Source organism: Phyllobates terribilis, unplaced genomic scaffold (genome assembly GCF_046119375.1).
Source record: "Phyllobates terribilis strain yellow unplaced genomic scaffold, ASM4611937v1 Scaffold_85__1_contigs__length_6476398, whole genome shotgun sequence".
Taxonomy (NCBI): Eukaryota; Metazoa; Chordata; class Amphibia; order Anura; family Dendrobatidae; genus Phyllobates; species Phyllobates terribilis.
Window position 1 is genome coordinate 352,658 of NW_027362845.1, and position 24,255 is coordinate 376,912.

The 24,255-nt window shown below is 42.9% G+C and overlaps 2 protein-coding genes across 2 annotated transcripts in view; both read left to right on the forward strand.

The window, feature by feature from the left end:
* The window catches only part of LOC141197653 (uncharacterized), a 57,373-nt gene that overhangs the window by 29,483 nt on the left and 3,635 nt on the right, over positions 1 to 24,255 (forward strand). Inside the window, exon 2 of the mRNA XM_073662736.1 lies at positions 661 to 1,285. Coding sequence (XP_073518837.1) covers positions 661 to 1,285 — 625 coding nt within the window. The remainder of the gene's footprint in view (positions 1 to 660; positions 1,286 to 24,255) is intronic.
* Positions 21,482 to 22,737, forward strand: LOC141197651 (oocyte zinc finger protein XlCOF29-like). The gene is made up of 3 exons (XM_073662732.1): positions 21,482 to 21,546; positions 22,234 to 22,383; positions 22,513 to 22,737. The coding sequence occupies exons 2-3, from the start codon at positions 22,306 to 22,308 to the stop codon at positions 22,735 to 22,737; spliced, it is 303 nt and encodes a 100-aa protein (XP_073518833.1). The 5' UTR covers positions 21,482 to 21,546; positions 22,234 to 22,305.

Sequence of the window (24,255 nt, forward strand, 5' to 3'; positions counted from 1 at the left end):
CTGTCATCTGATCCTATGAAACAGGTCCTGTCTTCTGATACATTGCAGACTACTAAGGAAAATCATAGTCACAAAATAAGCATTAAAAAACAAACTACTCCTAATTCAAAGAAGCCATTTTCACATTCAGAATATGGAAATGGTTTTCCCCTCGAAAAGTCTTTTCTTAAACATCAAAACGTTCACACATCAGAGAATAGATTTTTTTGTTTCAAGTGTGGGAAATGTTTTAACCAGAAATCAAATCTTGTTAATCACCAGAGAAGTCACACAGGGGAGAAGCCATTTTCTTGTTCAGAATGTGGAAGATGCTTTACAGAGAAATCAGGTTTTATCGCACACCAGAGAACTCAGGGGAGAAGCCTTTTCCATGCTCAGAATGTGGGAAATGTTTTCAACAGAAAGTGCATCTTGATAACCACCAGACAACCCACACAGGAGAGAAGCCATTTTCTTGTTCAAAATGTGGAAAATGTTTTACATTTAAATCAAGTTTTATCAGACATCAGAGAATTCACACAGGGGAGAAGCCTTTTTCCTGTTCTGAATGTGGGAAATGTTTTAACCAGACATCAGTTTTGATCAATCACCAGAGAACTCACACAGGGGAGAAGCCTTTTTCCTGTTCTGAATGTGGGAAATGTTTTAACCAGACATCAGTTTTGGTCAATCACCAGAGAACTCACACAAGGGAGAAGCCTTTTTCTTGTTCAGAATGTGGGAAATGTTTTACCCGTAAAGCGATTCTTGATAGCCATCAGAGAACCCACACAGGGGAGAAGCCTTTTTCCTGTTCAAAATGTGGGAAATGTTTTAACCAGAAATCAAATTTGGTCAATCACCAGAGAACTCACACAGGGGAGAAGCATTTTTCCTGTTCAGAATGTGGAAAATGTTTTAACCAGAAATCAGATCTGGTTAAGCACCAGAGAACTCACACAGGGTTGAAGCCTTTTTCTTGTTCAGAATGTGGGAAATGTTTTACCCATAAATCAGATGTTGTTATACACCAGAGAACCCACACAGGGGAGAAGCCTTTTTTTTGTTCAGAATGTGGGAAATGTTTTACCCGTAAAGCGATTCTTGATGGCCACCAGAGAATCCACACAGGGGAGAAGCCTTTTTCATGTTCAAAATGTGGGAAATGTTTTAACCAGAAATCAAATTTGGTCAATCACCAGAGAACTCACACAGGGAAGAAACCTTTTTCCTGTTCAGAATGTGGAAAATGTTTTAATCAGAAATCAGATCTGGTTAAGCACCAGAGAACTCACACAGGGTTGAAGCCTTTTTCCTGTTCAGAATGTGGAAAATGTTTTGTGAACAAATTCTCACTTCTTCGTCACCAAAGTACTCACACAAGTGAGAAGTAGTGATGAGCGAGCATGCTTTCCACTGCTCGGTACTCGCCCGAGCATCTCAGTAACGAGATGCTCGGAGCTCGCCGAGTACTTGCGCGATGCTCGGACGGATGCTCGGGTCCCCGTCCTGCATGTTTGGCACTATTTAGAGTGCCAAACAACATGCAGGGAATGCCTGCCACTAACTGTAATGCCGCAGCCATGTTGGTTTAGGCATTACAGTGATTGCCCAAATCGATAGGAACAGTGCTCACAGTGAAACATGAAAAGCCGGCAATTCATCAGCGGCAGATATCGGTACCCGACAATTTAGAACAGAAAGAATAAAGCATCACTCATTGATTAGATAGATAGAAACATGTCAGTCATATATATAATGAGTACAGTGACAGTGTTGGTTACTGTATTTGTCATTTAGTTTTAAAATAAAAGATTTATAAAAAAAAAAATTGTTGTGGGGTCCCCCGTAATTCTAGTCTCTAGCGGAGGTTAAGCAGATGGCTGGGGCAGATGTTTGAAGCCTGGGAAGGGGGTAATACCCACGGAGCTTCCCAGGCTACTAATATCAGCCCCCAGCTGAATACTTAGCCTTTACTGGCTATTAAAATGGGGGACCGAAAAAAAATGACGTGGGGTCCCCCTATTTTAATAGTTAGCAAAGGCTAGGCAGACAGCTGGGGCTGATATTAATAGCCCAGGAACGGTGCCATAAATATTGGCCCCCTCCCAGCCTAGAAACACCAGCCCTCAGCCGCCCCAGAAATGGCGCATCCATAGGATGTGCCAATTCTGGCACTTAGCCTCACTCTTCCCACTGCCCTGTAGTGGTGGCAGTGGGGTAATAGGGCTGGGGTTGATGTCAGCTTATAATGTTAGCTGACATCAAGCCCAGGTTAGTAATGGGGAGGCGTCTATAAGGCAAATGTAAGGCAAATGTAAAATAAAAACACCAACACCCAGAATAAAATCTTTTAATTGAAATAAACACACAATACTTTAATATTCTAAATTAAACTCTACTTACCATCGCAAACATTCCAGCTGAATCCCATGTCTCCTGCAATAAAAGTAAAATAATAAACCAACCTCATCCTTACCTTTCCATGGTTCCCACGACGGCTCCAGCTCTGCTACATTCACATGACAGGCTGGATCGCAGCCGAACGCTGCTATCCAGCTTGTCATCCTTCAGAGACACTGCAGAGCGGAGGCATGCTTGCGCTCCACAGTGTCTCGCTGCGACGGCATCCAGATGAGCTGAGTTCATGTCCAATGAACTCGGCTCACCTCATGCACGTCACTGACAGCGTGGGAGAATTCTCCTGCACATGCGGTGCCAGCAAATGACATCATCCTATGGATGCGCCATTTCTGGGGCGGCTGAGGGCTGGTGTTTCTAGCCTGGGAGGGGGCCAATATTTATGGCACCCTTCCTGGGCTATTAATATCAGCCCCCAGCTGTCTGCCTAGCCTTTGCTAGCTATCAAAATAGGGGGACCCCACGTCATTTTTTTGGGGGGTCCCCCATTTTAATAGCCAGTAAAGGCTAGGTATTCAGCTGGGGGATGATATTAGTAGCCTGGGAAGCTCCGTGGGTATTACCCCCTTCCCAGGCTTCAAACATCTGCCCCAGTCATCTGCTTAACCTCCGCTAGAGACTAGAATTACGGGGGACCCCACGCTAATTTTTTTTTATAAATCCTTTATTTTAAAACTAAATGACAAGTACAGTAACCAACACTATCACTGTACTCATTATATATATATGACTGACATGTTTCTTTCTATCTAATCTATGTGTGATGCTCTATTCTTTCTGTTCTAAATTGTCAGGTACCGATGTTATAACTGTATGCAGCTGCTGAATTGCCGGCTTTTTTAAAGAGACGGGTGCGTGAAAATTGGAGGGCGCTAGTGTGTTCCGAGTGCCCTGCTATGTTTTTCATGCACCCTCCTATATACCCTGCCTGCCTGTCTGCCTATATATTCTGCCTGCCTGCCTGACATGTTTCATTGAGCACTGTTCCCATCAATTTTGGCAATTTTTTACCTTCTGCAGACCGCAGGGGGAACTGCCAGAAAAATGCTCGAGTTTCCCATAGACTTATATTGGGCTTGTTGCTCGGGTCGAGCACCCGAGTATCGCGATGTGCTCGGCCCGAGCTTCAAGCATCCGAGCATTTTAGTGCTCGCTCATCACTAGCGAGAAGCCATTTTCATGTTCTTAATGTGGGAAATGTTTTACACGGAAATCAACTCTTAATAAACTTCACAAAAGTCACACAGGGGAGAAGCCTTTTTCATTTTTAACTGAAAATTGTATCTTTTTAAAAAGGTTTTCCACTACTAGGACAACTCCTTCTCATTCTTCATGTTTGGCCTTGTTAAAATAAAAACACTTATACGCACCTCCCGTTCTGGTGCTGTTCCATTGGTGTCACAACTCACTTTCCTGGGGCTCACATAAGGTTGTTACATCACACAATCCTGTCCCCAATCAACACCACCTTTGGATGTATTGAGCATCAACAGGAAGGACATGGCCTGGACATAGCACCGAGAGAACGCACACACTGAGAGCACTCTCTTCAGACCGTCCGTGTTCCTGGGGGAATTATAAGCAATTTACGGCCTTAAACATGACGCCTGATATGGGAAAGAAGGAAGAGATCAGAGGTTAATCTGAGGTCCTCCACCTCTGTCAGCATGTCTGGTATGCAGCGTTTCTTATGGAAGGTCTTATCTTCCTGCTCCGGAGCCATTACTGCCTCATCTCAGCTTGGAAAAAGAAGCAGTCTTAACCCTCATGATGCCAGACAGCTCCAGACTGTAAGTCCTGCACCATCTTCTCTCTTAATGTAGGCCTCACAAGAAAACAGCTCCACAAATCTCCCTGTACTCTCACCAAAGCCCCCATACTGAGCAGTGCTTGCTTCACAGGGACATTTACCCCCCCCAGCCACAGGTTATTCTGATATGGGGAGCAACATAACTTATTTGTATATCAGATTGCGTCTATCCCTACTAAAGAAGATATGGAGCAATATATTCAGAGGCTGGAGACTACATACAATACTGAAATACGTCCCCTCACTTCTATCCTGTCACAGCTTACTGACAAGGTACAGAGATTAGAGGATAATGTCGTCCAAGTTAGAGGCCATCATAATGCTCAGAAACTAACACTGGATCTTCACAGCCAGTAAATAAACCACCTGTTTAATATGGTTGATGATCAAGAAAATCACAATAATATCTGGATAAAGGGTATACCTGAAAGCATCAATGCACAAGCGATCATGCCAACATTATGGATATTATTCAATAATGTCCTTGGTGACCCTATTGATAAGGAGCTGAAGATCGACAGGGTGCACCATATTAGGCAATCATGGCTCAGATCTGTCATTTACATCTTTTTCAATGTAAAAGAGGCCATTGTGATGAAAGCAGAGGAGTTGGATCCTGGTGATTTCAATGGAAAACGTATACAATTGCTCATAGACCTATCCTGAATGACACTTGCTAAAAGAAGGGTATTGAAACCACTACTTGATGCTCTATTGTAAAATGGCCTGATATACTCCTGTAGTACCCTTTCCAGCTACAGGTCCAAAAAAATGGAACATTGAATACTTTGAAAGATCAAAGTGACGAGACCTTTCTGTGATGCTCTGGACATTCCATATATCTGACTGGCCACCTGCTCCACCATTGCCACAGAGAGTTCCAGCATGTCACAGAAGGTGTTCAATGGATCAGGAACTTGATGGTGATGCAGCCAGATGGGAAAGGAGCCTGCCAATCATATGAGCTCCTGAAATGAATCTTGTCTTCCCTGATGAGAGACAGTTTGCAGATGCTTACTTATTTCTTTAAGCATATAATTAGATATATCTAAATAGAGTATTTGGTGCCACTCTTCCACTATATAGAATGTCTAAGTTCAGAACAGGATATAAGTTGAGTTCCCATGATACTACTGTAATATCAGGCTGTATTACATTACTTGCTTTATATTCCATGGTTCCACCTAATAGGAACCCTAGGGCTGAAGGTTTCACTTACACCTGTAAAGACAACCCCCAGTTAGGGACTTGCATTGGGATCTGCTTGTTTTGCAATTTCCTACTGTTTTGATATATTCATAATCTATACTTCTTAGACACTGAGAGGTAGACGTTACTATCTACCGTCTATACGTCCTCTTTGCTCTTAATCTTTCTATCCTTGTTTCCCCCACCACCACCACTTCTTTTCATATAATATGGCACAACGCAAAACTTATTTATTAAATGTCAGAGGACTTAATGTTCCAGAGAAAAGAGCTCAAGTGTTGTATCATCTGCATAAACAGCACGTTCATTTTCTTTTTCTTCAAGAGCACCACTTTAGATGCGATCATACACTTCAGTTTACTAACAGATATTATTCATTTTGGTGTCACAGTACAAATGCAGTTTTGAAGTCTAAGGTGCTGAGTATAGGCCGCCACAGATCACTGCCGCGTACTATTGTAGAAACACTGTCTGACACGGAGGGTACTGTATGTGTTTGTTAAGATTTCGATCTATTCCAAAATTTTGACTTTGGCAAACTTCTAGCTGCCTAATTGTGACCTAATTAAGACATGTCGTCATTACTTAAACAAACTACAACATTTTCCGGAGGACCTTATCATCATTGGAGGTGACTCATTTTTTCTTGGATCCTTCTTTAGACGCGTTCCTGGGCTGGAGTCACCAATCTAAATCACAATAAAAAGCTTTGCTAAATGTGCTCCGTTCTCTCCAACTGGTCGATGTATGAAGTATACTACATCCAGACTTAAAGGATTATATGTATTATTCTTCTTTACACAATATGCACAGCCGTAGAGACTTTTCCTTAAAGAAGTTGCCTACTACTTTCACATTGATGTCCTCTCCACAGGGTAGGGCATCAATGTATGATCGGCCGGGGTCCTGTACACGGCACCCCCACCAATCAGTTGTTATGTGTGCCGGCGTCGGCCGGAAGTGCTTACCTGCGGCGCTTGGCAATCCATCTGTAGTAGCCACCGCGGGGTACTGTACATCCACCTCCCATTCAATTGAATGGGAGGTGGATGTGCAGTAACCAGCGCCGGCCACTACAACTTGACGGCCAGGCTCCGCAGATAAGGACTTCCCGCCAGCGGCCGCCGGCACCGATAACAGCTGATCGGCGGGGGTGCTGCGATACAGATAGGGCATCAATGTGAAAGTAGTGGACATCCCCTTTAATTAGCCATCACTTGCTTACATGGCAGCCTATATCTCTGATAGGGACTGCTATATGGTCAGATCATGGTCCTGTATATTGTAATCTGACTATACCTGACTCCACCAAGGCTTCAGCTGTTGGAACTTAAATGATAATCTGCTCAAAGACTGACTGTGTCTCAGACCTTCTTGAGACTATAGACTCCTTCAAATATATGAGCATGATGAAAACGCCTTACCATTTCAATTGGAAGCACTCAAATGCGTCCTCAAAGGGATAATAATAAAACATGGATCCAGGCTAAAAAGAGAAAGCAGCTAAAGTCTCCCATTTGCTTGAGTGGATTGATCTCCTTGACAAACAACATAAACGATCTGCTTCCCTCCAGGTATACGCAGACCGGCTTAACGCTAGAATGGAGTTAAGGTGGTTTCATGGATGAGGTATTTGTAAATATTGTGTAATTTCAGGGCACCTACTTATGGAAGGAACCAAGTAAAAGCTTCCATTCTCAGTACTAGATATGGGGCCTCCTCGAGAAAATGACTTAAAATGTCCTACACTAAAGTTAATATATAAGGTGTGGGATAGGGGTAAAAATATTCTGGTAATTGGAAAGTACACAGACTATACTCCTTTATGGCACAACTATAACTTACCAGAGCTACATAAACTAAAAAATGTTAGTAAGTGGGAGGATAGGGGTATATGTTTGGTGTCACAACTCTTGAGGGATGGATTATTCAAGAACTTTGAACAAATAAAGGTAGATTTTAACCTTCTGCATAGGGTGTTTTATCAACATCTGCAGATACGTCATGAGTATAGTACACAACTAGAATAAACACCATACTGATTGACATCACCCAATAGATACCATTACTACATCGTTGGATACAAAAAGTCTAATATCCCTTATTTATAGGCTGTTACTGGCCCTACATTTGGATAAATATCCTTTGATAGTTAAGACAAAATGAGAAGAGGATGTGGGTCCCTTATCTGAGGAGCAATGGGGGAAATACTGGATTTGACACCGAAATTTTCATTGTCGGAGTCACAAGATTGTCCCGAATTCTTCTCATTCATAAGAGTATATAGATCCCCAAGTATTTTATTTAAAATTGAAATACAAACGAATGACACATGTCCTAGATATGGTCAAAATGACGCCCACCTGATACATATGATACATATGATGTGGGAATGTGTAAATATTGGCGACTACTGGAAGGGGGTGATCGCTCTTGTACTATCTGTATTTGGGATACAACTTCAGTTGGAACCTAAAATCTGTATCCTAGGACTCCTGGGAGAAGACGTAGATCCAGACTCCCATATGGCAGTAGATAGCTCCAGAATATTATTCCAAGCCAGAAAGTTGTTGGCACTACATTGGATAGACAATTCTCCCCCAACGATAACAGAACTAAAATCCAGGATAAATAACACTCTATGCTTGGAAAGAGGATCTTATATTAAAGGGACGCTCTCAAGAAATCCATACACATATGGGAGCAATGGTTAATTACCCCAGGTATTGCTTCAGAAAAGCTCAGAAATACTATACTGGATCGTTTGTCCATTTCCTTACAGTAAACCAGGAATTTATATCCTTATACCCAAGGTGTCAGCAAATAATAATTGTCTCAGTCCACACAATTGCCCCTTCTTAGATATATTCTTTTTCTTTTGATGTCTCAATAGGGGAAAAAAATAAACAGTCAGGAATATTTCAGATATTTATGTACAAATGTAAAATTACTATTCCAAAATATTGTACTATAGAGCGATATTGGGATTTATATCATTGTAAACCGGTTCTTGTATTGTTTACTGGTTTTTCTTTCTTTTTATTGTTTTTATCACAATGTTTGTATAAGAAAAAAGAAATGTTGGTAATTCTTTGTTTTGTTCAATAAAAACAATCTGATCAAAAAAGAAAGGAGTGAAGGTCTTTAATAGATCAAATGTATAGAAAATACCAAGATCACATGTGAAGGTACTCGTAGGAATTCACAGATAAATGTGGTCGCTCATTGGCAAGGAGGTTACGTCCACACGTGTAAAGGACATATATATCCAAAATAAAAGGGGCACCCGGGCCAGAAATTCATAACCCCACTGACAGAGCTAAAGCATTTCGTTGCTGTTATAGCTCACTATATAGTATTCATGGACAATACCACGACATGCCACCTAATATTCTTGAAACAAAAATTGACAAATATATTAAGGACACTGCCATTCCTTCCTTACAGACCCCTGAGCAGGAGATACTAGACAAAGCTTTCACTGAACAAGAGATAGGACAGGCCATTAAATCATTCCCTATCGGGAAGAGCCCTGGGCCAGATGGATTCAATAATAGATTTTATAACATGTTTGCACCTCTGTTATTACAATTTTTAGGCAAAGTGTTCAATAATATCTCAGAAGACTCCCCCTTTTGCCCCAATCACTTAACCACTTCGCGCCAGAGCCTGTTTTTGCCTTCGTGACCGGGCCAATTTTTTTCAATTCTGACCACTGTCACTTTATGAGGTAATTACTCTGGAACGCTTCAACGGATCCCCCTGATTCTGAGATTGTTTTTTTGTGACATATTGTACTTCATGATAGTGGTAAAATTTCTTTGATATCACTTGCGTTTGATTGTGAAAAAATCGGAAATTTGGCGAAAATTTTGAAAATTTTGCAATTTTCAAACTTTGAATTTTCATGCCCTTAAATCAGAGAGATATGTCACACAAAATAGTTAATAAATAACATTGCCCACATGTCTACTTCACATCAGCACAATTTTGGAACCAAAATTTTTTTTTGTTAGGAAGCTATAAGGGTTAAAAGTTGACCAGCGATTTCTCATTTTTACAACAAAATTTACAAAAACATTTTTTTTAGGGACCACATCTTATTTGAAGTGACTTTGAGGAGCCTTTATGACAGAAAATACCCAAAAGTGATACCATTCTAAAAACTGCACTCCTCAAGGTGCTCAAAACCACATTCAAGAAGTTTATTAACCCTTCAGGTGCTTCACAGGAATTTTTGGAATGTGGAAGAAAACAATGAACATTTAACTTTTTTTCACAAAACTGCTACTTTAACCTCAAATTTTTAATTTTCACAAGGGCAGCCAGAAAAAATGGACCCCAAAATGTGTTGCGTAATTTCTCCTGAGCACGCTGATACCCCATATGTGGTGCAAAGCCACTGTTTGGGTGCACGGCATGGCTTGGAAGGTAAGGAGCGCCATTTGACTTTTGGAATGGAAATTTGACTGGAATGGATAGCGGACGCCATGTTGCATTTGGAGAGCCCCAGAGGTGTCTAAACAGAGGAAACCCCCAATAAGTGACCCCATTTTGGAAACTAGACCCCTCAAGGAACTTATCTAGATGTGTGGTGAGCACCTTGAACCCCCAGGGGCTTCACAGAATTTTATAATGTTGAAGTGTGAAAATAAAAAAACACATTTTTAACACAAAACTGCTACTTTAGCCTCAAATTTTTAATTTTCACAAGGGCAGCCAGAAAAAATGGACCCCAAAATGTGTTGTGCAATTTCTCCTGAGCACGCTGATACCCCATATGTGGTGCAAAGCCACTGTTTGGGCGCACGGCATGGCTTGGAAGGTAAGGAGCGCCATTTGACTTTTGGAATGGAAATTTGACTGGAATGGATAGCGGACGCCATGTTGCATTTGGAGAGCCCCTGAGGTGCCTAAACAGAGGAAACCCCCAACAAGTGACCCCATTTTGGAAACTAGACCCCTCAAGGAACTTATCTAGATGTGTGGTGAGCACCTTGAACCCCCAGGGGCTTCACAGAATTTTATAATGTTGAAGTGTGAAAATAAAAAAACACATTTTTAACACAAAACTGCTACTTTAGCCTCAAATTTTTTTCACAAGGGCAGCCAGAAAAAATGGACCCCAAAATGTGTTGTGCAATTTCTCCTGAGCACGCTGATACCCCATATGTGGTGCAAAGCCACTGTTTGGGCGCACGGCATGGCTTGGAAGGTAAGGAGCGCCATTTGACTTTTGGAATGGAAATTTGACTGGAATGGATAGCGGACGCCATGTTGCATTTGGAGAGCCCCTGAGGTGCCTAAACAGAGGAAACCCCCAACAAGTGACCCCATTTTGGAAACTAGACCCCTCAAGGAACTTATCTAGATGTGTGGTGAGCACCTTGAACCCCCAGGGGCTTCACAGAATTTTATAATGTTGAAGTGTGAAAATAAAAAAACACATTTTTAACACAAAACTGCTACTTTAGCCTCAAATTTTTAATTTTCACAAGGGCAGCCAGAAAAAATGGACCCCAAAATGTGTTGTGCAATTTCTCCTGAGCACGCTGATACCCCATATGTGGTGCAAAGCCACTGTTTGGGCGCACGGCATGGCTTGGAAGGTAAGGAGCGCCATTTGACTTTTGGAATGGAAATTTGACTGGAATGGATAGCGGACGCCATGTTGCATTTGGAGAGCCCCAGAGGTGTCTAAACAGAGGAAACCCCCAATAAGTGACCCCATTTTGGAAACTAGACCCCTCAAGGAACTTATCTAGATGTGTGGTGAGCACCTTGAACCCCCAGGGGCTTCACAGAATTTTATAATGTTGAAGTGTGAAAATAAAAAAACACATTTTTAACACAAAACTGCTACTTTAGCCTCAAATTTTTAATTTTCACAAGGGCAGCCAGAAAAAATGGACCCCAAAATGTGTTGTGCAATTTCTCCTGAGCACGCTGATACCCCATATGTGGTGCAAAGCCACTGTTTGGGCGCACGGCATGGCTTGGAAGGTAAGGAGCGCCATTTGACTTTTGGAATGGAAATTTGACTGGAATGGATAGCGGACGCCATGTTGCATTTGGAGAGCCCCTGAGGTGCCTAAACAGAGGAAACCCCCAACAAGTGACCCCATTTTGGAAACTAGACCCCTCAAGGAACTTATCTAGATGTGTGGTGAGCACTTTGAACCCCCAGGGGCTTCACAGAATTTTATAATGTTGAAGTGTGAAAATAAAAAAACACATTTTTAACACAAAACTGCTACTTTAGCCTCAAATTTTTAATTTTCACAAGGGCAGCCAGAAAAAATGGACCCCAAAATGTGTTGTGCAATTTCTCCTGAGCACGCTGATACCCCATATGTGGTGCAAAGCCACTGTTTGGGCGCACGGCATGGCTTGGAAGGTAAGGAGCGCCATTTGACTTTTGGAATGGAAATTTGACTGGAATGGATAGCGGACGCCATGTTGCATTTGGAGAGCCCCTGAGGTGCCTAAACAGAGGAAACCCCCAACAAGTGACCCCATTTTGGAAACTAGACCCCTCAAGGAACTTATCTAGATGTGTGGTGAGCATCTTGAACCCCCAGGGGCTTCACAGAATTTTATAATGTTGAAGTGTGAAAATAAAAAAACACATTTTTAACACAAAACTGCTACTTTAGCCTCAAATTTTTAATTTTCACAAGGGCAGCCAGAAAAAATGGACCCCAAAATGTGTTGTGCAATTTCTCCTGAGCACGCTGATACCCCATATGTGGTGCAAAGCCACTGTTTGGGCGCACGGCATGGCTTGGAAGGTAAGGAGCGCCATTTGACTTTTGGAATGGAAATTTGACTGGAATGGATAGCGGACGCCATGTTGCATTTGGAGAGCCCCTGAGGTGCCTAAACAGAGGAAACCCCCAACAAGTGACCCCATTTTGGAAACTAGACCCCTCAAGGAACTTATCTAGATGTGTGGTGAGCACCTTGAACCCCCAGGGGCTTCACAGAATTTTATAATGTTGAAGTGTGAAAATAAAAAAACACATTTTTAACACAAAACTGCTACTTTAGCCTCAAATTTTTAATTTTCACAAGGGCAGCCAGAAAAAATGGACCCCAAAATGTGTTGTGCAATTTCTCCTGAGCACGCTAATACCCCATATGTGGTGCAAAGCCACTGTTTGGGTGCACGGCATGGCTTGGAAGGTAAGGAGCGCCATTTGACTTTTGGAATGGAAATTTGACTGGAATGGATAGCGGACGCCATGTTGCATTTGGAGAGCCCCTGAGGTGCCTAAACAGAGGAAACCCCCAACAAGTGACCCCATTTTGGAAACTAGACCCCTCAAGGAACTTATCTAGATGTGTGGTGAGCACCTTGAACCCCCAGGGGCTTCACAGAATTTTATAATGTTGAAGTGTGAAAATAAAAAAACACATTTTTAACACAAAACTGCTACTTTAGCCTCAAATTTTTAATTTTCACAAGGGCAGCCAGAAAAAATGGACCCCAAAATGTGTTGTGCAATTTCTCCTGAGCACGCTGATACCCCATATGTGGTGCAAAGCCACTGTTTGGGCGCACGGCATGGCTTGGAAGGTAAGGAGCGCCATTTGACTTTTGGAATGGAAATTTGACTGGAATGGATAGCGGACGCCATGTTGCATTTGGAGAGCCCCTGAGGTGCCTAAACAGAGGAAACCCCCAACAAGTGACCCCATTTTGGAAACTAGACCCCTCAAGGAACTTATCTAGATGTGTGGTGAGCACCTTGAACCCCCAGGGGCTTCACAGAATTTTATAATGTTGAAGTGTGAAAATAAAAAAACACATTTTTAACACAAAACTGCTACTTTAGCCTCAAATTTTTAATTTTCACAAGGGCAGCCAGAAAAAATGGACCCCAAAATGTGTTGTGCAATTTCTCCTGAGCACGCTGATACCCCATATGTGGTGCAAAGCCACTGTTTGGGCGCACGGCATGGCTTGGAAGGTAAGGAGCGCCATTTGACTTTTGGAATGGAAATTTGACTGGAATGGATAGCGGACGCCATGTTGCATTTGGAGAGCCCCAGAGGTGTCTAAACAGAGGAAACCCCCAATAAGTGACCCCATTTTGGAAACTAGACCCCTCAAGGAACTTATCTAGATGTGTGGTGAGCACCTTGAACCCCCAGGGGCTTCACAGAATTTTATAATGTTGAAGTGTGAAAATAAAAAAACACATTTTTAACACAAAACTGCTACTTTAGCCTCAAATTTTTAATTTTCACAAGGGCAGCCAGAAAAAATGGACCCCAAAATGTGTTGTGCAATTTCTCCTGAGCACGCTGATACCCCATATGTGGTGCAAAGCCACTGTTTGGGCGCACGGCATGGCTTGGAAGGTAAGGAGCGCCATTTGACTTTTGGAATGGAAATTTGACTGGAATGGATAGCGGACGCCATGTTGCATTTGGAGAGCCCCTGAGGTGCCTAAACAGAGGAAACCCCCAACAAGTGACCCCATTTTGGAAACTAGACCCCTCAAGGAACTTATCTAGATGTGTGGTGAGCACCTTGAACCCCCAGGGGCTTCACAGAATTTTATAATGTTGAAGTGTGAAAATAAAAAAACACATTTTTAACACAAAACTGCTACTTTAGCCTCAAATTTTTAATTTTCACAAGGGCAGCCAGAAAAAATGGACCCCAAAATGTGTTGTGCAATTTCTCCTGAGCACGCTGATACCCCATATGTGGTGCAAAGCCACTGTTTGGGCGCACGGCATGGCTTGGAAGGTAAGGAGCGCCATTTGACTTTTGGAATGGAAATTTGACTGGAATGGATAGCGGACGCCATGTTGCATTTGGAGAGCCCCTGAGGTGCCTAAACAGAGGAAACCCCCAACAAGTGACCCCATTTTGGAAACTAGACCCCTCAAGGAACTTATCTAGATGTGTGGTGAGCACCTTGAACCCCCAGGGGCTTCACAGAATTTTATAATGTTGAAGTGTGAAAATAAAAAAACACATTTTTAACACAAAACTGCTACTTTAGCCTCAAATTTTTAATTTTCACAAGGGCAGCCAGAAAAAATGGACCCCAAAATGTGTTGTGCAATTTCTCCTGAGCACGCTGATACCCCATATGTGGTGCAAAGCCACTGTTTGGGCGCACGGCATGGCTTGGAAGGTAAGGAGCGCCATTTGACTTTTGGAATGGAAATTTGACTGGAATGGATAGCGGACGCCATGTTGCATTTGGAGAGCCCCTGAGGTGCCTAAACAGAGGAAACCCCCAACAAGTGACCCCATTTTGGAAACTAGACCCCTCAAGGAACTTATCTAGATGTGTGGTGAGCACCTTGAACCCCCAGGGGCTTCACAGAATTTTATAATGTTGAAGTGTGAAAATAAAAAAACACATTTTTAACACAAAACTGCTACTTTAGCCTCAAATTTTTAATTTTCACAAGGGCAGCCAGAAAAAATGGACCCCAAAATGTGTTGTGCAATTTCTCCTGAGCACGCTGATACCCCATATGTGGTGCAAAGCCACTGTTTGGGCGCACGGCATGGCTTGGAAGGTAAGGAGCGCCATTTGACTTTTGGAATGGAAATTTGACTGGAATGGATAGCGGACGCCATGTTGCATTTGGAGAGCCCCTGAGGTGCCTAAACAGAGGAAACCCACAACAAGTGACCGAATTTTACAATCTACTCCTCTGTATAAATTAATCTAGTGGTGGGAAAATAAGTAGATAGGTAAATGGTCACTAAACCCATAGATGAATTCCCACAGAGGTGTCATTTCTATAATGGGGTCACTTCAGGGGGGATTATGCTGTTCTGGCACTTTTCAGAGTACCAGAGCTAAAGAATCCCCCCTGAAGTGACCCCATTTTGGAAATGAAACCCCTCTGGGAATTCATCTATGGGTTTAGTGACCATTTTAACTCAATGGATGATTTCCATAAACAAGCACGCAATGGAAGGTTTAGATTCTGGAGAACCCCCCCTGGAAATTAAGTGAGCTCTACTCGAATGTGTCATTCACTAAATGAACCAAATGTTTGAATGACAAATTGGGATACATTTTTACAGTTTAAAAACGTGGTTCTGTGTGGAAGATTTTAAAGCAGTCAGTGACGCATAAGGCTGGCAATGATGGGCATTGTGGGCAATAGTAGCGGGTATCACGTCTCATTCCTCTCTTAGTACATACACGACATCTTTTCTGGGGGTTCCTTCTTGTTTCCGTTGCTGGAATAAGTGCAATAAAATGTCGCTCAGTGAGTCTTTTCACATCCTCAGATTCTAATGGATGAGCGGGGCTAACACTTTGAAAGACAAGATTTTCAATTACCTTTTCTTGATAATCAAGAAAAGGATCTGAATTTCCTGCTTTTTTGTACAACACAAAAGAATTGTATGTGGCCACCTGAAACAAATAAATAACCAACTTTTTATACCAGGTATAGGACTTTCTTGATACCTGGTATGGCTGTAGAACCTGGTCTGCAAGGTCCACACCCCCCATGTGTTTGTTGTAGTCAATGACTGACACAGGTTTTTGCTTCGGAGTGGTGGATCCTAGTTCTACAGTGGCCCTTGTGGCATCTGTGTGGATCGAGCTGAGGACAAAAATATCCCTCTTATCCCTATATTTCAGGGCAAGCAGCTCTCCGTTGCGTACAGCCCGTGACTGCCCCTTTTGAAACTTTTGGTTGACCAATGGTTGTGGAAACCCCTGACGGTTTTTACGGATGGTCCCACAAGCCCCGATGTTGTGTTCAACCAGACTTTTAAATAGGGGTATGCTGGTGTAATAATTGTCCACATATAGATTGTAGCCTTTTTGAAAAAATGGACTTATCAGCTCCCAAACAATTTTTCCAGATGTCCCCAGATAAGTAGGGCATCCTGGTGGGTTTAGTTGGCTATCTTTCCCCTCATATATGCGAAAAGCGGATGTGTATCCGGTTGAACTTTCGCACATTTTATAGAGCTTTATTCCAAACCTTGCCCTTTTAGATGGGATAAATTGCTTGAGGTGCAGTCTTCCTTTGAATTTTACAAGGGACTCGTCTATAGAAATATTTTGTGTTGGGGTGTAGAGGCTTAAGAATTTTTCTGACAAATTTTCAATGATGGGTCTAATTTTATATAACCTGTCATGTTCTGGGGCATTTCTGGGCAGGCATTGACTATTGTCGTTAAAATGCCAAAACCGCATGAGCATTTCATAACGGGTCCTAGGCAGAATGACTGAAAACATAGGGGTGGCTTGAACAGGGTGGTTGGACCAGTAGGATCGAATGCTCGGTTTTTTAACAAGCCCCATGGCAAATGTAAGTCCTAAAAATTTTTTTATTTCCGGGACATTAGTTGGTGTCCATAAATTTGCCCTAGCATAGTAAGATCGGGGATTCTGGCTTATGAATTGGGATGCATATAAATTTGTTTGCACGACAATATGCTCTAGCAAGCTGTCTGTAAAAAACAAATTAAAAAAATGAATTGGTCCAAAATCTTCCACCTCCACATTTATACCAGGAGTGGCGTTGAAATCAGGGCTGAATGGAGCAGCCGAATCCGAAGCCTCCCATCTGGGAAATGCTAGATCATGTGGCAAAGCCCCTTGTACACTGGCGTGCGCCAATTCACTAGTAGCAGGGACAGCGCTTGTACTGGGCAGTGTTCCCTGATTTGGAGACGTTTCTCCAGTAGCGCTATTTGCCCCTATTGTTGTACTGGTCCTTGGGCTTGAGGATGGAACAGAATCACTGCTCATTTCTGGGCTCTCAGTGTCGCCGCTACTAAAGCCCTCAAAATCCATATCTCCATCTGAGATTGCGCTGTCATCAGTGTCAGAACACAGCAGGGCATACACCTCCTCTGCGGTATAAGTCTGACGGGCCATTTTATTTTTAGATTTTTTGACTGGACTGAACGGACCGGACTGAAAGGACGGGACCGGACTGGACTGACCGGACTGATCTGACAGGACTGACTGACTGATGTGACAGGACTGACTGACTGATCTGACAGGACTGACTTACTGACAGATCTGACAGGACTGACTGACTGACAGATCTGACTGACTGACAGATCTGACAGGACTGACTGACTGACAGATCTGACTGACTGACAGATCTGACAGGACTGACTGACTGACTGACAGATCTGACAGGACTGACTGACTGACAGATCTGACAGGACTGACTGACTGACAGATCTGACAGGACTGACTGACTGACAGATCTGACAGGACTGACTGACAGATCTGACAGGACTGACTGACAGATCTGACAGGACTGACAGGACTGACTGACAGATCTGACAGGACTGACTGACAGATCTGACAGGACTGACAGATCTGACTGACAGATCTGACAGGACTGACAGATCTGACTGGACTGATCTGACAGGACTGACTGACTGACAGATCTGACTGGACTGATCTGACAGGACTGACTGATCTGACAGACTCACTAACCCTAACTCTTACTTTCTTTTTTATTATTTTTTTTTTTTACATTCACAGTGGCAAGGCTGACCGCTCTTGTCACACTGTTTCTCCTCTGCTCTCTCACTGAGATCGGAGGAGAAACTGCATTTATCAGGCAGATCGCCCGGGAAAGTTTGTTGCTAAAACAAACTTCCCTGGTGATCTCTCTGATTGGCTGGTGTGACGCTGACATCATCGAGACCTGAGCCAATCAGGTCTCGATGATGTCAGAGGTCACAGCACCGGGATCCCTGCCGCTGACAGGTATGTGGGGGGTCCCGATCGCCGACCACCGGCTGTCCCTATCTTTTAAATGCCGCGATCGCTATGGATCGCGGCATCTAGAAGATAGGAACAGGTTAACATCATGGGGACCTGATCCAATCAGGTCCCCATGATGCCACATGTCAGAGCTATCGCTCTGAACCGGTACCGCAGCGCTAGCAGGACCCTGGGGGTCCTGAGCGCTGCGGGACCATCCACCGTTTTTAAACGTCGGCGCTGCACAGAGCCCAGGCAGCGCCGACGTTTATGTACAGTGGGCGGTCCTGAACCGGTTAAGGCTCATGTAACGGTTTTATCAAAGCCTGGAAAAGGACCAAATACCTGCCCTAATATTCATCCAATATCATTCATTAATATAGACGTCAAAATATTTTCTAAAATAATTACAACATGGTTCTCCCACTATATACATTCAATTGTTAGCAACGATCAGGTTGGCTTTGTTAGGGTAGAGAAGCTTGTGATAATACAGAGAAAACGTTGTTAATTTCACATGCAAAAAAACAGGGGCTCCCAATGTGCCTTGTTTCTGTCAATGCTAAAAAAGTGTTCGACACAGTGCATTGGACTTTCTTGAAGAGCACCCTTCCACAAATTGGGTTAGGCTCTTTCTTGTTATCTAAAATTCGATCCTTATACGCTGACCCTAAAGCGATAGGGTAAACGGCCTTCTATCTGACACCTTTTCTATTAAAAAAGAGACAAAGCAAGAGTGTCCCTTATCACCTCTCCTATACACATTGGTGATGGTACATTTTGCGGTAGCATTATGTAAAAATCCAGATATTAGTGGAGTTACTATAGGCTCACATCACTATAAACTAGCTCTATACGCAGATGACCTGTTGCTCTTTGTTTCAAATCCAATTATCTCATTTCTTCTATAATAAAGGATTTAAAAGAATTCGGCCATGTAAGCAATTTTAAAGCCAACTACTCTAAATCAGAAGCCATAAACATAACTTTTAACGCTGAACCGACACAATAACTAATTTCTAACTTCCCCTTAAAGTGGCAGAAAGATGCTATTAAGTACCTGGGTATACAAATTCTGGGGAACTTGGATGATCTGTATCATTTAAATTATATCCCCCATCCTTGAACAAACGATTCAAAATCGAATTAAGTAGAACTTAAAACCCTTGTCCTGGTTTGGTCGTTTTAATGTGATCAAAATTGGCATTTTACCAAATCTTCTTTATATATTCCAGACCGTTCCTGTCTGCTTTCCTCAGACCTTTTTCTCCCATCTAACAGCAAGTTCGTATGGGGAACATCGAGGCTTAGAATGTCTGTTACAATATTTTGTCGTCCCAAAGAATAAAATGGGGTACTAATCTGCCAGATCTAAAAAAAAATCCCATCAATCTTCGATTCTTATGAGAACAATGGACTGGTTTAGGTCTATGGAAAATAAGCAGTGGATGAAACTGGAAGAGGACCTCTCTCTCTGGACACTCCCATCTCAACCTTGGATTGGTAAAATACATGGAGAAACTAAACTATTAATAACACTCACTTTTTGCATACATGGGAGCAAGTCCTAATCTCATCATCTATATCACATAGGTTGGGTCCATTAACACCCTTGTTTGACAACCCAGATTTCCCACCTGCTTCAGGTGTGGCCTCATTTCTAATCTGGGCCAAATTTGATGGGGTTAGATTGAGACACGTTCTTATGGGATCAGGCTCTTTTCCATCCTTTACAAAACTTGGTGGCTCTTGACCAGGTAGGGGTCTATCCTGACCAGGTAGGGATCTATCCTGTTTGGCTTATTTCCAGCTCAGGTCATTTAGAAATTCTCACATATTTCTGACTAGTATAAAGGATGAACTCACTCCGATTGAACCCTTAATCACTCAAGTAGGTCCTTGTACTAAACTTCTATCTTATATACACAAAACAACACAAATGGACACCAGCAATGACCTTCTACCCTTTACAGGGGTTGGGAGAAGGAATTGGGTACTTAAATTTCAGAGGAGGATTGGCAAAAAACATTCATACTCTGCCACAAATTATCTATTGCCGTTCTCAGAAGAAAAACTATAAGTTTCTATCTACATGATACCGCTGTCCCACTATGCTACATAGGATGTTCCTCTCTGTGGCGGACTTGTTCTGGCGGTGTGCTGGTGAAGCTGAGTCTGTGTTACATATTAGGAGGAGGATTTTAATAAATTAGTGAACCAGGAAAAATGTAGGTGAGTGTTTATTCAAATTAAATATTTTTTTATGTTTTTATTTTTGGTTACTGGGTCAGTAATGGGGTTGTCTGATGGACACCTCTCCATTACTAATACCAGGGCTTGATGCCAGCTGTGATTTTTGACAAATCACAGCTGTCATCAACTCCAAGATGCATTACACTGATTGTCAACGCATCAGGGCAATTGGGAAGAGCAAAGGCAAAAAGCCATATTTGGTGCATCTCATGTGCTGCTCCAATTCTGGTGCTGCTCCACTTCTGGTACGGCTAAGGGCTGGTATTTTTAGGCTGGGGATGGCCCCAATCACCAGGGACCTTCCCAACCTGATAATATCAGCTCTCAGCTGTCTGCTCTCCCTTTGCTGGTTACAAAAAATAGGGGGACCCCATGCCGTTTTTTTAATTATTTATTAGGTTAAACAAGACTAAACACCCTTTAGTTCCACATGAAAGGCTCTAAAGGCTGCAGATTTATGATATATAGGGGGTTGTGAGATTTTATATCTGCAGGACATCTATCTATTATCTATCATATATCGATATCTGTATATAAGATTGTTTTCTTAGTTTTGTAATCAGATTAAAGTTACATAGAGGATTATAGTAAGTAAAAGACGAAGTTAATAACGTATTGTATATGGATGTAGGCGAGAAAAACATCGCACACTCATCTAACTCTTCGGGATGAACATTAGCCGGACTCTGAACATAGTCTATCAGGGCCGCCCTCCTTGGAAGGGGTTAAACATACGAGATTTCGGCCTTTTAGGTCCTGGTATGGAGTGGATAGCACAATCATATGCCGCCACATAGTAGACGTCCGGTAACTGGTGATAATCACCTCATGTGTCGCCTATTTGTCTCCAAGCAGGAAAATTCCACGTTACATTCACACATAAAACTGTAGAAAAGGCGGCGCGGGGTAATTGTGCCAATAGTGAGGGGCAAATAATGCCGGAAATGTCACTGACTGCGGAGACGTCTCCATGTAGCGTCTTCACTCCGGATATCACTGTACAGGAGCCGCACAGTTCACACTGTGCATCCACTGAGGCCCCTGATCATGTGACCCCTGACTCCTCCCCTCCTGTGACCTCATCACAGGTCCTGTGCGCACAGAGCAGCCATATATGTGGTGGCGGCTCTGCAGGTGGAGGTATGTGGAGACCCCCATTACTGGGCGCAGGGGGCATTAACCCCTTCAGCACGGAGACTCTTTTGGGGTCTCTGTGTGGTGTGAACAGTGAGGTAACAGCTGTGGACAGAATGCGGCTTAGCTGGTTCCCGTCCACATTAGATCCATTCAGACGACTGCAGGATGAAGGACAGAAGCCCAGAGAAGTCCTCACACAACGCCATTATTCCTCTCCTAGCTCCAGCACAATAATGTAGATAGTAGTGATAACCGTCCACACATTCTCTTTATACCCTCCGGTACGATGGATTTACCCTCAGTGTCCAGGAAGCTTCACGGTTCAGCAATGCCCCTCCGCCATCTCCCCTCCACCTGAACGATTTACCCTTTCTCCAGGTTCTCGTTATGTGTTTCTCTTGCGATTAAACTAGGAGACAGGAGTTGTGGAAGGGTCGGGGAGAGAACAACCAACCATCTCGTAAAACCATCAAACAACCATCTTGTGAGAAACTTTTTCAGCTGCAGACTGCGGGGAAGTAACTACTTGGTGTCTGTGGCCTAAAATATAAAGGTTTTATAAGTAGATGTCGAGGAAAAAAACTAAATACTGTAAAATAATAAATATCATATGTTTCCCTTATTATCTCCAGTAATTGTATTATTACACAGGATATTTATGATGTTACATCGGCTCATCTTCTCATTCAGGTCTCTACAATATAAGATCCTCGCAGTGAAGATCTTCTATATAAGAGAATTTTCCTGATTTACCAATCAAAGATGGATATGGACAGAGACAAGATGGCGGAGAGGATAATGCACCTCACCCTAGAGATCCTCTTCCGGCTTACTGGAGAGGTGAGAGATTCTGATGGCGTCACATTACATCATTCTTATCTATGGGAATAACAGATGGACAGAACTGGAGAGGTGAGGACTCTGGAAATGTCTGTAGTGAGATTTATTAAGGTGTTTCTCCATTATCAGGATTACACAGTAGTGAAGAAGACCTCTAGTGAGCGCTGTCAGGACCCTGTGTCTGTGGGATGGGGAAGACCCCTGAGCCCAATCACGGGGCCTCCTCCTCACCCCCTGATGCATGAGGACATTGATGACCTGAAGATCCTAGAACTCACCTACAAGATGATTGAGCTGCTGACTGGAGAGCTGACACTGCTGGGAATGCTGGGACATTATACAATAATGCTATGAAGGGATCAGGGGATGACGGTATCATTGTATGTGTCAGGTTCCTATAAGGTGTCAGGATGTCGCTGTCTATTTCTCCATGGAGGAGTGGGAGTATTTAGAAGGACACAAAGATCTGCACAAGGACGTCATGATGGAGGTTCCTCAGCCCCTCACATCACCAGGTAATAGACAGGACGAAATACACACAGCCTATAATTATCTGTATGTAAAGAATGAATTCAGTCCCTGTATGTGCTTCCTCTAGATCTATCCAGTAAGAGGACAACACCAGAGAGATGTCCCCGTCCTCTTCTTTCACAGGACTGTAAACAAGAAGACCCCAATGTTCCTCAGGATCATCAGGTAGATGGAGAGAAGGTGTCATGAGATCTCCCCTATGATGTGTAGACGGCTGTGAAGGTCTTGTGCTTAGTCTTGTTTTATCCACCAGTATTATATGTTTTATACTTGTGTAATGAGAATGGTGGAGATAACAGGATTAGAGCTGATCATAGAGGTGACTTCTCCATCTGTTTGTGACTTTTACAATATTTGTTTCAGGGTGAAGATCTGACCCATATTAATACTACAGAGACATATGTGAGGGGTGATGAGCGATGTAAAGAGGAGATTCCTACATATGACTACCCAGGTGAGTAGTGACCACTAAATGCACAGAAGTCACAGATTCTTCTCAGTCACCGGCTGTAGCTGCTTTATTGGTGGTGTAGTCCGGCCGTATCACAATCGTGTGATCACTATTTTGCCTCTAGACCACAACATTCTCCTCCGTCCGAAAATGTTCAAATGACTTTGGGCGTTGAAAGTCCTTTTCTATAGAATTTACAATCAGTAAGATCCACCTACCCCCTGGGATTAGAAGACGTTGACCCTTACCTCCTTACCTGCCCAGATCTGTAAACTACAAAGCCAAATGACAGCGTACGTAGAATGTGCTGACAAGTGAGAAAATCACTTTAAGAAAAATATTATGATGGGCCTGTAAGAGAAAGCGGAGGGTAATGATGCTGTTGGCTTCCTAGATCCCTGATATCTTATTGGATGAATCTACCTTCTCTCCCTTCTGTGCTGCTGAATGTGCTCATATGGTCCCTACAAGACCAGGTCCAGTCTTTCTGGCTAAACTTCACTTTTATGATCGACAACATTAAATGTGCAGTGAGGGCCAAGTGTGAATTTCTGTACAATAACAACAGAGTTTCCCTTTATCCTGAGTTTTCAATTTCTTTTAAAACCAACTAACTTCATACAGGATTGTGACAAACTATACAGAAAACATTACACCTGAGCCATGATATATCTCTAAGCTGTGCGTGGCTGATGGCTGTAATATACATTTATTCACGCCTGCAGGAGATGTGTTGGCTCGAGCCCTGGTTTCATGGATTCACTCCACGTCATAAATTCCATTATGTTTTCGATCCTAAGGAATTCAGATTACTGCACAATCTCTCCTGAAATGGGGGCTCTAATACTTTCTCTACTCTTCTGCTCAGGACTCCGTAGCTCCAATGGTCC